This window comes from Mandrillus leucophaeus, unplaced genomic scaffold (assembly GCF_000951045.1).
Source record: "Mandrillus leucophaeus isolate KB7577 unplaced genomic scaffold, Mleu.le_1.0 Scaffold59, whole genome shotgun sequence".
Taxonomy (NCBI): domain Eukaryota; kingdom Metazoa; phylum Chordata; class Mammalia; order Primates; family Cercopithecidae; genus Mandrillus; species Mandrillus leucophaeus.
In genome coordinates this window covers 5,331,278-5,345,096 of record NW_012106363.1, presented here as the reverse complement: position 1 = coordinate 5,345,096, position 13,819 = coordinate 5,331,278, and the positions used below count along the sequence as shown (strand labels likewise).

Below are 13,819 nucleotides of genomic sequence, written 5' to 3'. Positions count from 1 at the left end.
AGAGAGGATTGGGAGGGGAAATGAGGACGCAGCGAGAGAGAGAGAGAGAGAGAGAGAGAGAGAGAGAGAGACAGAGAGAGACAGAGAGACAGAGACGGAGACAGAGAGAAACAGACCAAAAGGGAGAGAGAGAGAGAGAGAGAGAGAGACAGAGAGAGACAGAGAGAGAGAAGGGAGACAGAAAGAATTACGGCGTGAATAGGCAGTTTCATGTTGTTGGGAGAACTTAGCAGAAATCGGTACCTCGGTCATTACAAAGAAGCACGTTCAAAGGAAAAAAAGACCATTGCACAAGGAGGCTTTTTACATGGGGTGGGGAGGGGCATGGGGGGCTCAGCCGGGCCTTGGCCGCTCAGCCTCACAAGGCGAGGGAGTCCTTACTTAAATCCTTTTCTTTCCCCCCCGGCCCCCAAGAGAAGGGAAGGAGATCCACGGTAGCTCACACACAGAAGCTATTACGAGATACTACCACTAGCGGGGACTAGCGCGGCGGGGGACGCTGCGGTGGGAGGCCCGGCTCCTGGCCCCGCTAGCGGGGCGAGAGCTCTCTCGGGCAGGGGCGCGCGGCGGCGGCGCGGCCGGGACCCGCGGACGTGCGGGCGGCCGCGGCCCTGGCAGTCCCAGCTGGAGCCTACTTCTTGTCCCCCTTCTGCGCGTCGCCCTCGTCCGCCGCCTCTGGGGCCCGCTCCAGCTTCTGTTTCTCCAGCTCCTCCTGCTCGCATTTGCTACTGGGGAACTTGTCTTTGTTGTTCTCTTTTTTCCACTTCATCCTCCGGTTCTGGAACCAGATTTTGACCTGTCTCTCTGTCAGTCCCAGCGCGTGCGATACCTCGATTCGCCGCTTGCGAGTCAGATAGGGATTAAATAGGAACTCCTTCTCCAGCTCCAGGGTCTGGTAGCGGCTGTAGGTCTGTCGGCCTCGCCTGCGTCCGGCGGCTGCTGGGAATGGGGGAAAGAGCGAGACAGAGGGGAGGGAGGGTGGGGGAGGGGGCAGAGACGGAGAAGGTTGGAAGATTCGTGAACGAGCCTAGGAGACCAATATAATAAGGGCAGGGGACCGTCTACCCCGTGCGGGGGCGGGGGGCGCGAGAAGGCCGCGGTCAGCGGAGGAGGAGGGGCGAGGGGGATCAGACACCAGTGAATCTAAGGGAGCCAGAAAGGGGAGCCCTCTCCCCTGGTAACCAGCACCAGAGTTGGGTAGGAGGTGGTTCAGATCTATTAAAAGTGCCATAAACTTTAGGAGGAAGGATGTGAAGGAGGGGGGAAAATAAGAATAAAAAAAGCCGGGTGGGGACGAATGAACCCACCTTGAAAATTCCCCAGAGCCTCTGCCCCAGAAGAAAAGTTTCTTCAGGGTAATTAAACTATAAAGCAATTGAGAAGTGCAAAAGTTGAGCGCCCCCACTCCCACCACCCTCTCTTCACTACCCCCCATAAAACAGTAAACGGGGAAAAAAAAAAGGAGAGGAAGAAGAAGAAAAGTAAGGCAGGGTGAGGGGTTTATAGATTCAGGAAATGTTTCTAAGCGACCCCCTTCAAGGGAAAGAAAAAAGAAAGAAAGAAGAAAGAAAGGGAAAAAGCGGCAGGCGATCGGAACGGAGCCGGCAAGTCTTCCAGAAGCTGGAGGAAATGCGCCCTGGCCTGCCCGGCCCCCTGCCCGGCCTTGGGCCCTCCCGGCCCCCTCCTGCCCCTGCCGGCCCCGAGGCGAGCTCACCTTGCGGGCGCATCCAGGGGAAGAGCTGTGTGGGCGACGGACTCTGCTCGGAGCCCTCGGCCTCCTCGCCCAGGCCGCTGGCGGCGGCAAGCTTGCAGTCTGCGTACTGCACCAGGTCTGGATCCTGCGCACCGAATAGGCTCTGGCGTTGCAGCGGGTCGTAGCCGTAGAAATTGCCGGGGTCCCCGTGGCACGCCACGGCGCACGGGTTCTGCTGGTAGGGAGCCGTGGACAGCGACGACGGCCCGTGGTAGAACTCCTGGATTTGCGAAGGGTGCTGGAAGCTGCCGCCGCTGCTGGGACCGTACACCACGGTGGGTCGGCCGCCCAAGTCCTGGGCGAAGCCGCAGTCATAATAATTGGGGCGCAGGGACTCCCCGGTTTTGTATTTGGAGAACAGTGAGTTGACGAAATAAGAGCTCATTTTATTGAATTTTGAGGCGGCGGCGGCGGCGGAGGCTGTAGTTGGGGGCTGTTGGGGAGGGGGTGGGGAGGGGGAAAGGGAGGGAGAGAGAAAAAAAAACGCGGATTCGCCGGCTTCTAGTCACCCTCGCCAGGAAAGGAGAGGGAAAGAGAGGAGGAAAAAAAAGAAAAGAAAAGAAAGAAAAGGCGAAGAAGATCTCGAAGTCGCCACACTTTTTGTGATTTCCAGGAATAGAAAAGGACAGAGAAGCCTCCAAAAGTCTAAGCTTGCATGGCAGCCGCGGCTCGCTCGCCCTCCCCCCACCCCCCACCCCCCAAACAAAAATATACCGCCACTTAAAGAGGTCCTCGCTTTACATTTCGAAGAAGGGATGCCAGTTCATAAACAGTTTTCGGTGATTTACTTCCCTGCAAATGAGTTGTTTCATATTTTGCACTGTCTTTTCATGATCATTTGCATCCATTAGAGACCCCGCATCCTATTGGCTTCTTCGTACTCCTCCCGGACAGAACGCAGAGCGAGGGTGAGAGCGAGAGAGAGCGAGCGAGAGAGAGAGCTAGAGCGAGCGAGCGCCAGGGAGTGAGGAGAGAGCGGAAAAAAAAAAAAGGAGGGGAAGAAAAAAACACCCAGGGAGAGAGAAGGGGAGAGGGGGAGAGAGAGGGGGAGAGGGAGAGAGGGTGAGAGAGAATGAATACGGATTAAATCTGTTTAACTACCTACATTAATGAGATATCTCTCGCCTCACAACAAATCAAATACCTTCGCAGACCACCCCCAAAGACTGATGTGGGGGAGTCACGGAAAAAAACACGCACACACACACACACAACGCGCCAGGCGTAGGCACGCTGTTAATTTCGCGATTTTAACGAGGCAATTGGAGTCTTTCTAAATGTCAGGGTCGCTTCGGAAAAATGTAAAAGAACACGGTTTAATTGCGCCGAGTTTTAAAAGGTCCTATAAATGTAATTGGTATTTTAATACAAGTTATCAAATCATACAGCTTCCTCTCCTAAACATATTTTCAAACAAACGAGGTAGTCATATTTAAAGCTTTAATGATCAATTTCCTTATTATTGATAAAGGTTTAACTATCATGTGGAGGGAATTGGCTGGGTAACCGGCCCCCCAAAAAACGGCTGTAAACTCTTTAACAAACTATAAAACGCAATAAAGCCGGAGTCTGTTGTTGTTTATGCCGCAGCGCATAAAAGCTGTTAGCATTTTACGAGTTCTTTCCTCTACAGCTATAAAACTGCAGCTTCGATCGCCCCCGCCGCCCGACTGCAGCACGGTGGGGGTGACGAAGCCGAAATGAGAATGATTATGGGGATTTTTTTCGGCACAAACGGTGACTTTTCTGAGATTTTCATCTCCTTCCGTCCTGGCAAGCACCTGCCCCCACCCCTTCTCTGGAGCCCCCAAAAGGTCCCCTCTCTGCCCTGCCCTCTCTGCCCTGCCCTGGCCAGTCACAAAACTTCCTCTCATTAAACAAATAAGCAAAGATTTTCTGTGAAACAGGGATCTGGGAGATCTTAAGAAGGGAACGGGAGGGAAGAAGAAACTTTCTGGTTAATGAGCAGTGGTTGAAGCACAGAGCAAAGTTCGAGCTGCCACTGCCGATTCTGCAGGTTTGTGCAATCTCTGCTTGCTGAAAAGGGGGTCTCCCGAAGGCCCTTCAGCCCAGTCAGCACTTTTGAGGGCAGACTTTGCATGAGGGGAGAGGGCCTGATGCCATCAGAGGGATGAAGCCCCACTGGGCTACCCCACAACTGCACCTCAGGACCCAGTAGCCAAGCCCAATTATTAGCAGCTCCCAACCTTCTCAGGCCGACCCCCACACCTTCTGCAGTGCCCTAGGGTGAGAGGGCACCACTGAGCCCATCAACGCATCAAAAGGAAAGAAGGTTCGGTATCAGACCCTGGCACCTGGCCTTGGTGTCTGCTGTCCTATGCTCTCAGCCGCCCTAGGCAGTGCCTGCAGAGTATGTGTTTGGGAGGCATCTATTAGTCCTCAGTGTCCCCAAGACCTTTTGAGCCAGTCACCACTTAAACTGACTTCGGTGTGGGATTCAGATAGAGTAAGGTTTCTAAGTCCCCCATTTTCTCTCCTTTCCCCTTGGGGAGCCACTGGTTAAACCTGGCTCTCCCTGCAGACCTAGGGACCAGAGGCCTGAACACGGAAAGCTGGAACAAGCTGACTGGGTGCCACACTCTGTGGCCACCGCATTCCCTGCCTACCGAGCCTCACGATGATGGTGGCCAGGCTTTAGAAGGCCTCAGTCTGAGGGTCAGAACCAATAGCCTCCTGTAGCAGCAGATTGGTAAGGAAGAGGAAGGAGAGAAAGAAAGAAAATTTTGAGCAACAGAAGTGGAGGCTTTACAAATACATTCAATCCATTGTTTATTCAGGAAACAGTGGTTTGTTTTTCCACGGGCACCTTTTGGGGACCCCATACACCCCAACATTTGTAAAAATGAAACTCACATTTCCAAAGGGAACCTTACCAGTGAGGTCATTTAGTTCTTCAAAAGTGAACCCAGAGAATGAGAGAGGGGCTAGAAGGGGGAGAGAGGTAAAGGAAAGGAGGAGTGGAGAGAACCAGGGCTTTGAATTTTCAGCGCCTGGCTGAGGGGACCGTGAGGCAACGGAGGGCCGAGTTAAGTTGTTGCCGAAGCAAACATTTTTATCAAGTGCAGAGGATTTTATGGTCATTATTTGAAAACTCACCGGCGAGGTACAAATTCAATGGCTTGTTCTAAATCATCTCTACACCGTGCCAGAAATTCCTGATGGAAGGAAAATGTTTCTATTATGGAGGGGGGGGGGACCAGAAAGAGCGAGGAGACAATTTATAAACACCCAGTGGAGGGCAGATTTATTAGAGAAATTCAAGTTGAGGAGAAACTCCGCTTACCTCCTTACACTGAGTCCTGGTGGGGGAGAGGAGATGTTGCAGCTGGGGTGATTTTGAAGGGGAGGGTGTATCTATTGCTGGCGCAGGTTTGTCGGATGGAAGGCAGGGATCCGGCGGGGCCGGGAGGACATAGGAGATTTGGAATGCAAGGGGCTGTGGACAGTCACCAGGGTGCGGGTCTCAAAGCGAAAGTGCCCGGAGTCCAGACCTCCAACTGCTCAATGAGGAAAGGACCGGCGCCCCCAGGTTTGCCTGCGGCCAGGGCCAAGGCGCGCGGAAGCCGCAACTCTCACCTGGAAGCCGAGGAACCCAGGGAGAACCGAGCTCCAGCGTCCTGACGCCGCGCCCGCCTTCGCGCCCATGGGAAAACGCGCATTCTTTGGGGCCGCGCAAAGCATCCAGAGGCGATATCCGAGCTTTCCCGCACCCCGCTGCCCTGGGGAGCCCCTGCCCCGTGCCTAGATCGCCCTGCGCGAGCCCAGCCCAGCCCCGGACTCATACAAAGGCACCAGAGCTTGCGCCCGTGCGAAGCCGCCCTGCCTGCTCCGAGCACCTCCGAATCCCCACAAAAGCTATGGCTCCATTCACCCACACAAACTGGGGGGTCTCGGGCTGGCTTATGCGATTGATTTTCTCTCTAGCTGGTGGGCAGCCCGCCTCAGGGCAGCTTCCTCTCCATTCTACCTTCTTTTGCCGACTCGCCCCTCTCACCTGACCTGCTCACCCGCATCCAAGGACATTCCTTTCGCCTCCCTTCACGGAAAATCTCGTTTTTTCGAATCAATTCTCCTTTTGGATTTGGACCCATTATTCCTATTATTACTATTATTCCCCGTTTTCACGCATTTGTTGCCCCACGGAACACAGCAACTGGGTGAGAAGCACTGAGCCCTCCTCGTGGGGAAAATTCAGAAATTGACCATTTGAGAAGATGGGGAACACTACTATAACTGAAATCTATAAAATGGGGGTAAGGCCATAAAGAGCCCTATTTTTTTTATTGGGGGCAAATTATTCATGACTTTTGGTAGCACTCAGTTCCTGGATTCAGGGCCGACCAAGGCGCGGTGCGAGGCGCAGACATCCTGAGCCGCCGCTCCCGGGAGTTTCACGTGGAGCAAGGGTGCCATCTAGCGGTTTCTTTGCGAAAAGGCGCCGCAGCCACCGGCTCCACCAGTTTTCTGGGAGAGTAGCCGCAGAAGCGGCCAGCAGGAAAAACTTTCATAACTAGCAGGAAAAGGGGAGGGATAGGTAGCGGGCGTCGGGGATCAGGAAACGGTGCATGAAATTGTGTAGATAAGCTAAAAAACAGGAAAAAAAAAAGAAAAAACACCACACAGAGGAGGAAAACAAAAGAAGCCCTAAGCTTTTTTCTTTCTACGTACACCTTCCACCCCTGTCCCTAATTTCTAGTGGAGACCACAAACCAGTGCGCCCTCTGTGGCCTGTAAAAAGGGGGACCGCGCACTTTTCAAACTTCACACGACTGTTTCAAATCCTGAGGAGAAACAATTGGGCTTTTTGTCGTCGGGGGAGAGGAGGCCTGACAGGATGGGACGAGACTGTAAAAGAATCAAGAGGCTGCCCGCGCCCAGACGTCTGGCCCCGCTGGACCTGCGTGTGTGTGTGTGTGTGTGTGTGTGTGTGTGTGTGCGCGCGCGCGCAGGAGACTCCTCGTTTCGGACGCCTGATTTTGGAGGGGGTGTGAAGAACAAAGACAAGAGTCCCAATTGCAATCTCTGAAGCGTTTGAGACAACAGAGTGTTCTTCCCCGGCTTCTCTCTTCTCCCTCTCTGACCCCAGCCCCCTCATCCCCCGCCCCGGAAACCCGGAGTCCCGCGTTCTGGGCGTGTGAGGGTGAAGGCGGCCGGAGCGCGGCCCTCCCATTCCCCCGCCCGGCCGGCAGCCCCGGCCCAGCTGCGGCTCTCTCAGCTCCGGAAAGTTTCCCCTCGCTGTTTGCTTTGCTGCTGTTTAGTTTCTTAACCTTCAGAAATTTATACGCTATAAACTTTTATAGCGGTCATATTCTTTTATTGCTGCGCACACGGCATTGAATTCCTCTCCCGGCTTCTCTCTGCCTCGCACTCTGGCGGTCTCCCTCTCTGAATCTCTCTTTTATGACAACTGATTTCCCCATCTCCAGCTTCCGAGCCTCCGCATCTTCGCCTTTGTTTGTCTTTAAAGAAGCAGCCCTGGGCTGGGGACACAGACGCTGCTGGCAGAGGCCCCTCCAAGCGCCCTCGCCCCTACCACGCAGCACTGCCCTCTGTTCCCCTCTGTTCCCGCCTCGCTGAGCGTTTGCTTTAGGCAGAAACCGACGTTCTGTGTTTGCTGTCAGCACTGGCTGGGCCTGGGTAGCCCAGGATGGGGCAGGAGCCTGGTCTACACCCGCAGTAAAGTCAGATTCATTTTGTATCCCCAGTGAAACCCTCCTTGGAGGGTGCCTGTCCGGGCCTGCCTGACGCCGAGTTCCGCTTTCTCCTGCCTCCTGCCCTCACTCGGATCAGTTTGTCCTTTCGTTGGAGGAGGGTAGGCCTGGTCTTTTCACTTGCAGGCTCCCTTCACTCGGGCCATGCTTTGTTCCCAACTCTACCCCAACCCGCAGGGTCTCCGCGGGCCGCAGTGTTGTCGGCTTGGGTTGGGGAGAGGCTCCTGCGGAAGGCCGGCTCCGGAGCGCCGGCCCGGCCGAAGTGGAATCCCAAGGCCTGGATGAGAAGCGCAGGCTGCCCAAAACTGCGGTCTTCATGAGAGGCTCTGGCGAAGTCCCTCAGTCTGAGAGGGACAAAAAGGTGCCTCTTGAAACTGAGTTTAATTCTGGGGTCCTTTTGGGTGGTGAATTTTTCTACTAACACATTTCTGCTTCACATTCAATGCCCTCTCCACCCTTTGCAGAGGTGCTTACCCAGGTCTCAGCCCCTACCAACCCAACCCAGCTCAGACCAAGGCTGCTACCCTGTGGCTCAAACTGGAGCCTCCAACCCCAGCTGGAGGCCGAGAACCCTAAGGGGTTGGCTCCCTTTGAATGGAAGGAAGGAGATTCCAGCCCTCTGGAGGCCTCTGTCTAGACCTAGGCACCCTGCCGCAGGGAAGAACAGAGGGAAATTACTGTGTTCCTCCCTTGCATCATATTTTAAAGTGGCCAAACTAAGGTGACATTCTCAGGAGCTGCAGGAAGACCTACCTTCCCTCCTATTTTCAAGTCAGTGAGGAGGTCTCAGGACCTCATTGCTCTCCAGACCCTGTCCCCTCTCCAGACAACCCACATTTCCTTCCCCACCACCTCCAGTTTTCCAGTTCTCCTGTTGGAAGGCTCTTGATCAGTTTAACCAGTAGTCTTGGGACCTGAGGTCTGGGACTGGCTCTCAGCTCCACCTCTAGAGAGCTCTGCAGGGGACCTTGCCCTGCAGGGTCTAAGGAGAAACCTGCTGAACTCAGCTATCTTTTGTTGTTTTTTTTTTTTTCAAGCCTTTCTCCTGACAACTGGGATCTCTACCTATGGTCAGGCCCAGAGAGCCAACACAGAATAAGACACAGGAGAGATTTATTTTCTATAGTGATATATATTTTTTGTTCTTTTTCTTTTTTTCTTCCAAAACAAACAATTAGAGCTCTAGGCTCCTACCCCTCCCCACTCCCACCCAGAACCCTCCCATATAATCGACAACTGAAAACAGGCGAGACAATCACCCCCAAAGAAATCACGAAACACAAGCACAATTTCACAACAGCCACCGACAAAGCAAAAAACTTCTACTGGAATGTCCCCTTGCAGGATCAGGAGAAGCAGGAGCAAGAGTCTACGAATTGAAGGGGATTGAGAAGTAGGGGAGCAGGGGGAGGAGGGGAAGCAGAGAGTAAGCTTCCATCTGATGCTTAGGTGCGATTTTGCCTCTTTCCTTTGCACGCGGGACTGTTCCCCAGAAGCGCGCGCACGCACCAGCCGCGCAGATCGGCATCCAGGCCCATGAAGCAGGAGGCAAAGCCCGGCCCTGAGGCCGGTCTCCTTTAGCGCTGGGGCTGCAGCCGCCAGGCCCGGGGCTCCTCCGCGTGGGTTGGGAAGCCGACGGGATTCGGAGGAACGCTAGAGCTTTGAGCGCTGGGGCCATTGCTCCTCCCTGTCCCAGACCACTTGTCCCGGAAGGGAGCTTGGGAATCGATTCACAATAAATTTTCGTTCGGACTCTCCTGGCCTGGCTTTCCTGTCTACAGTGGGGTTTGACCTAGCGGGGAATGGAGGGTGGAGGGGGTTTTCTACAAGGGGCGGCTTTACTCGCGGGTGCAAGGTGGATTCGAGAGTTGATTTCAGAGCTAGGGAGGATGCGGAAGAATGCAGGGCCGGTGGAGAGTAAGAGAAGCTACAGTCTGTCAAGTGGTGCACAGATGAACAGGAGGACAACATTGTCAAGGCTCTACGACCCACAGTTTGACCTTCTTTTGTTGGAAGGAGAGGGAAACATCATGCAGAATTAAACATTTCCTGCAACAAAATGTACATGTTGGTGGGAGGTGGCGAGTAGCTCCACCTAAGATACCTTCATAAAACCAAGTGCTGCCTTTTCTTGTACTTTCTAGCCCACCAGCTTGGGGGCTAGGTTTGCCCCATCTTCCCCATGGCCCTTGGCCTGAGAATAGTTGGCAACTCCATGGGGATGGTATGGCAATGCTGCAGCCTTTGGGCTGCAACACCTCACTCAGGAGTCTGCCTCTAGACATCTCCCCAGTGGGTATTTGCATCAGGGATAGAATCCGGGCTTGCCTGATGATCTGAGGGCTGTTTTGCCAAATTTGGTGTGCGATGGTCTGCATCTGGAGCGTCATTTCACTTGACTGAAGGGTGGTTGTGAGCTTGCCCCATTATTACTGTGTGGGTGTCTGCTGAGCTGTGTGGAGTTGGAGTGTCCCTGGGTGACTTTTGAGTGGGTGTAGAGAAGAAACAGGCAAGCTGGAAGTGAGGGGCTAGGACTTCCCAGAAAAATTACAGGGCATACTAGGAGCTTGACTAGGGTCTCTCTTTCCTTGTGGCCAATCACATTCTTAGGAACCAGCTACTTCTATCTTCTAAATCAACAAAACTTTCTCCTGACACCCAGGGAGAAGAGAGAGACAGGTAAGGGCAAAGGAAAGGAGAGAGGCTCTAGGTGCAGATAAAGGACTTAGAAGAGAGACTCCCTTCCCCATTCACTTGAATACATCCCAGACAACGCTGGCTTTGCAGTCGTCACATAAATAAGAGTGAGATGGGGAAGAGCTGGGGAGGACTGGGGGTAATCTTTAATCTTTACTCTTTGCCCTGCTCCTTATTCATTTTCTTCATTTTCATCCGCCGGTTCTGAAACCAGATTTTGACTTGTCTCTCACTCAGATTGAGGAGTCTGGCCACTTCGTGCCTACGGTCCCTGGTGAGGTACATATTGAACAGAAACTCCTTCTCTAGCTCCAGCGTCTGGTATTTGGTGTAGGGACAGCGCTTTTTCCGGGAGGAGCGAGCGTGCAGCCAGTTGGCGGAGGGGTTGGCTGAAAGAGAAGCAGCGATAGAATCAAAGGAAGGAAAGGGGTTGAAGGGCCCCAGACCAAGAGGGCACACCCTTGGTCTCCACTCCCCATCTTGCATTGGAGAAGAGGCCACCTGGGCCTTCAAGTTCTCAGGAAGGGTGTCACAGATGGGCCAGCCACTGCTATAGACACCTCCAGGTGAGAAGCTGTGTGGAAAGGATGGAGCCAAACGTAGGCCCAGGCTTCTTCAACATTTCCAAAGCTTTGCCTACATCAAGTTTCCTCTCAATTTTTCTCCACTTGGGTCCAAACTGCTTAGGACTCAGGTCAGAGTTCAGCATGGTTGAAGCCCCACCAGCAACACCCCCAGGCTGGCTAGGGGTGGGTAGCTGACTTGAAGGGTCCTGGCTCTAGGAGGTGAGAGGAGGATTTGGGTGGGGAAGTGAGATGTCTGTTCAGTTACCACATTTGGGGTGTCACTTCACCCCAAGAGACCTTTCAGCCCTTCAGTCTAGTCCCAGTACACCCTGCCTTGATCACAAACTTGTGTCTCTAGACCACATGGCAGCAGGCATGTGTCTGTGTAGAAATCTCCCCCTCTGTTACCACCACACACCACAAATATGGGTCTGCACTTAGAGCCACAAACAGGCAGCACACTCCAATTCACACGCAACGCAATTGCAACCATTTATCAACTCCAGCCTATGGACAGGGGAGCGCCGGGGGCTCACAGATAACTTATGGTTGCAATAGTCTCTCTCCTTTTCAGCTCCTGCTCAGCTCACAGTTTGGCTAACACAAGTTCAGGGAAATTGGGGAGTAAAATTGCTCCAGTCCCAAGGTGGGGAGCCAGGGGTGATGTGGAGGTAGAAGGAAGCCCTTCACAGCACACCTAGCCTTAACTGGTCCTATGTGGGGGCTGGAGGGGAGAAGAGGGTAACTGAGTGGAAGAGAGGAAACAAAAATATATACAGGCTTCTCCTCTTCTTACCCTCTCTCCCCCTGCTCTGGAACTCAAAAAAGTTGCCAAATAAAGCTAAGCCAATTAAAAATAATAGCCACCAGCTACTAGCTTCCTTCTCCCCAAGTGAAAAACACTGGATTTTTTTTATATATAAAAAATTTGGTTCATCCTACACTAAGTACCCTGTCTTACCAATTTGCAGTGCTATTTCCTTAATGTGATTGCCTGGGATGGGACCCGCAGCCGCATTAAATATGAAAGAGGGAAAAAACTGTTAATAATTGATTCTAGCCAAATGGCTGCCTTGCAATAATGGACTTTTCAGGGAGAGTTTGGGGTTTTAGGGTGGGGGGTCGGTTTGGGAGTGTGCGGGGAGAGTTGGGGAAGAATGTCTTCCCCAAATGCCAGCTCTTAGGATTCCACCTGGCGGGTTGGAGGTGACAGGGCCCTGCAGGGAATGGAGCAGCTCTTTACTCTCCAGCAGGCAAGGATGCACTAAAGAGCCCTGGGGCCACTCCGTCAATGGGAAACCTAACAGGGCAAGGAGAGACGAAAAAATCCCTACTTCCCAAAAAGAGTAAGAAACGAGGACTTGATTCACCAGCCTGCGAGTCATTGTTTGGGGCTGAGTTCCCTCGCCGAAGGGCCCTTCTCAACCTTAAAAATAAGTAATAGGAGAACCCTCTCTTCTCACCTAGTAGCACCTCCTGGAAATCAGCCAGACTTGGCGTTCTGACTGGGGTGCTTTTGAGGAGTGGGAGGTGATGGGAAACTACCCATAAACGGTAAAGTTCTCCGCCTCTCTGCAACCCTCTCTTCCCCCGACCCCTCCTCTCCCCGGGATGTCCCGATATTCGGAAGCGATTCCCCGACTCCCCAAGAGGCGGACAGCCCGGGCTGGGGCTAGGGAGCCCCGCAGAGAGCAGCGGGGTGGGGGGAGGACCGCAGAAAAGGAAGCGGCAGCCCCGGCGAAGATGCCGAGGAGGAGAGGGGCCACCAGAGAGAAGCCTCCCGGGGAGGGGCCGGCGCATCCGGGGAGGGGGCTCAGTCACCGCGTCCTGGGCTTCCCCCGCCCCTCCCGGCGCCGGTTGCGGACTCTGCGCGGCTACAGCACGAGATCTGCTAGGAACAATTCTCCGCCAAGCTGTTGCATCGCAAATAAAATCCTAATGAGCCCCCTCCCCCTTCCCCTTGGCCGGCTTTTACGGTCTGCGCGGGAGCGGGGAGCTCTGCCAGCCGCACGGTCCCGGGCAGCCCAGTGCGCTCCGGCCCTTGCCCTCGACGGCTCTCCGCCTCGCTGGCCGCTGGCCCCCGGCCCCACCAGCTCCTCTCCCGGCCGTCGCCGGTCTCTGGCCGGGCTTTCAGCTGGGGCCTCCGGGAGACAGGGGGAAAGAGGGCCGAGAGAGCTGCAAGTCGATCCCAGAGCCCCTGTTCCCCGCACGACTTGAAGAAGTGGGGGCAGCGCTCCTCTGGCGGCCTCAGTCTCCCCTTCCAGAGCACGCAGCATTCCCCCTTCCCTCCGACCTTCCTTCCTCTCCCCTCCTCCCGGCCCGCTCTCCGGCCACCGCCGCAGTTTCCCTTCACATTGTCGGCAGTTTATTGCCTTTCCCCTCCCCGCCCCCTCCTGGCCTTCGGCCTGGGTATTTCCTCACTTTTTATAACTTACTTTGATCCGGCCTCTCTTTGTCCTCGCTTCCTTCGCAAATTTTATTGTCCCCGTAGCCGGGTCTTTGATTAGACAGCACGGCCTCCCTGCCCGCCGAAGTTTCCAAACTGTACTCGGGCGTGCCCTGTTTAAGCAGCTCCCCAGGCGCGCCCAGCAGCGGCTCCGCCTTCACCGCCGCCTGGCCCTGCCCCGGGGCCGCTTCGCCGCGCGGCGCCGGCTCCAGCCAGGTGCGGAGGTACCTGCTCTCGGCCGGCGGGACGCCCTGGGGCTGGATGTAAGGGTGGTAGACGGACGGCAGGCTCCCGGACGCGTGCGGGCTCAGCGGCGCCCAGGAGGCGCCGAACACCGGCGCTTTGGGCTGGAAGCTGCACGAGGGGAACTCCAGGTGCTCCGCGTGGCCCGGCTGCCGCGGGCTCGCGTACTGGCCAGAAGGAAACTTGGCTGGAGGCGCGTCCTCACTCTCGTGACTTATGATCGAGTCGACATAATAGCTGCTAAGCGTCCCAGAAATGGACATTCTCAGACATTATCCGGGCGCTCGCAGGGGGAAGGGAAGCGCTCGCGCGGCGGCGCCCAAGCAGGGAGAGGTAGCACCCGGACCGGTGTGAGGGCTTTCGGACGCGACCCCCCCAGCCC

General features: G+C 54.8%; 2 protein-coding genes across 2 annotated transcripts; both read right to left on the bottom strand.

Moving 5' to 3' along the window:
* Positions 1–606: 606 nt before the first annotated feature.
* On the bottom strand, positions 607–2,724 carry HOXB8 (homeobox B8). Its single transcript, XM_011999335.1, has 2 exons — positions 1,715–2,724; positions 607–939 (listed from the first exon to the last, which is right to left on the bottom strand). Exons 1-2 carry the CDS (start codon positions 2,136–2,138, stop codon positions 632–634), a joined length of 732 nt encoding a protein of 243 aa, XP_011854725.1. The 5' UTR covers positions 2,139–2,724; the 3' UTR covers positions 607–631.
* Positions 2,725–8,597: 5,873 nt separating this feature from the next.
* HOXB9 (homeobox B9) lies at positions 8,598–13,813 on the bottom strand. The gene is made up of 2 exons (XM_011999336.1): positions 13,184–13,813; positions 8,598–10,571 (listed from the first exon to the last, which is right to left on the bottom strand). The coding sequence occupies exons 1-2, from the start codon at positions 13,698–13,700 to the stop codon at positions 10,336–10,338; spliced, it is 753 nt and encodes a 250-aa protein (XP_011854726.1). The 5' UTR covers positions 13,701–13,813; the 3' UTR covers positions 8,598–10,335.
* Between the last annotated feature and the right edge of the window lie 6 nt (positions 13,814–13,819).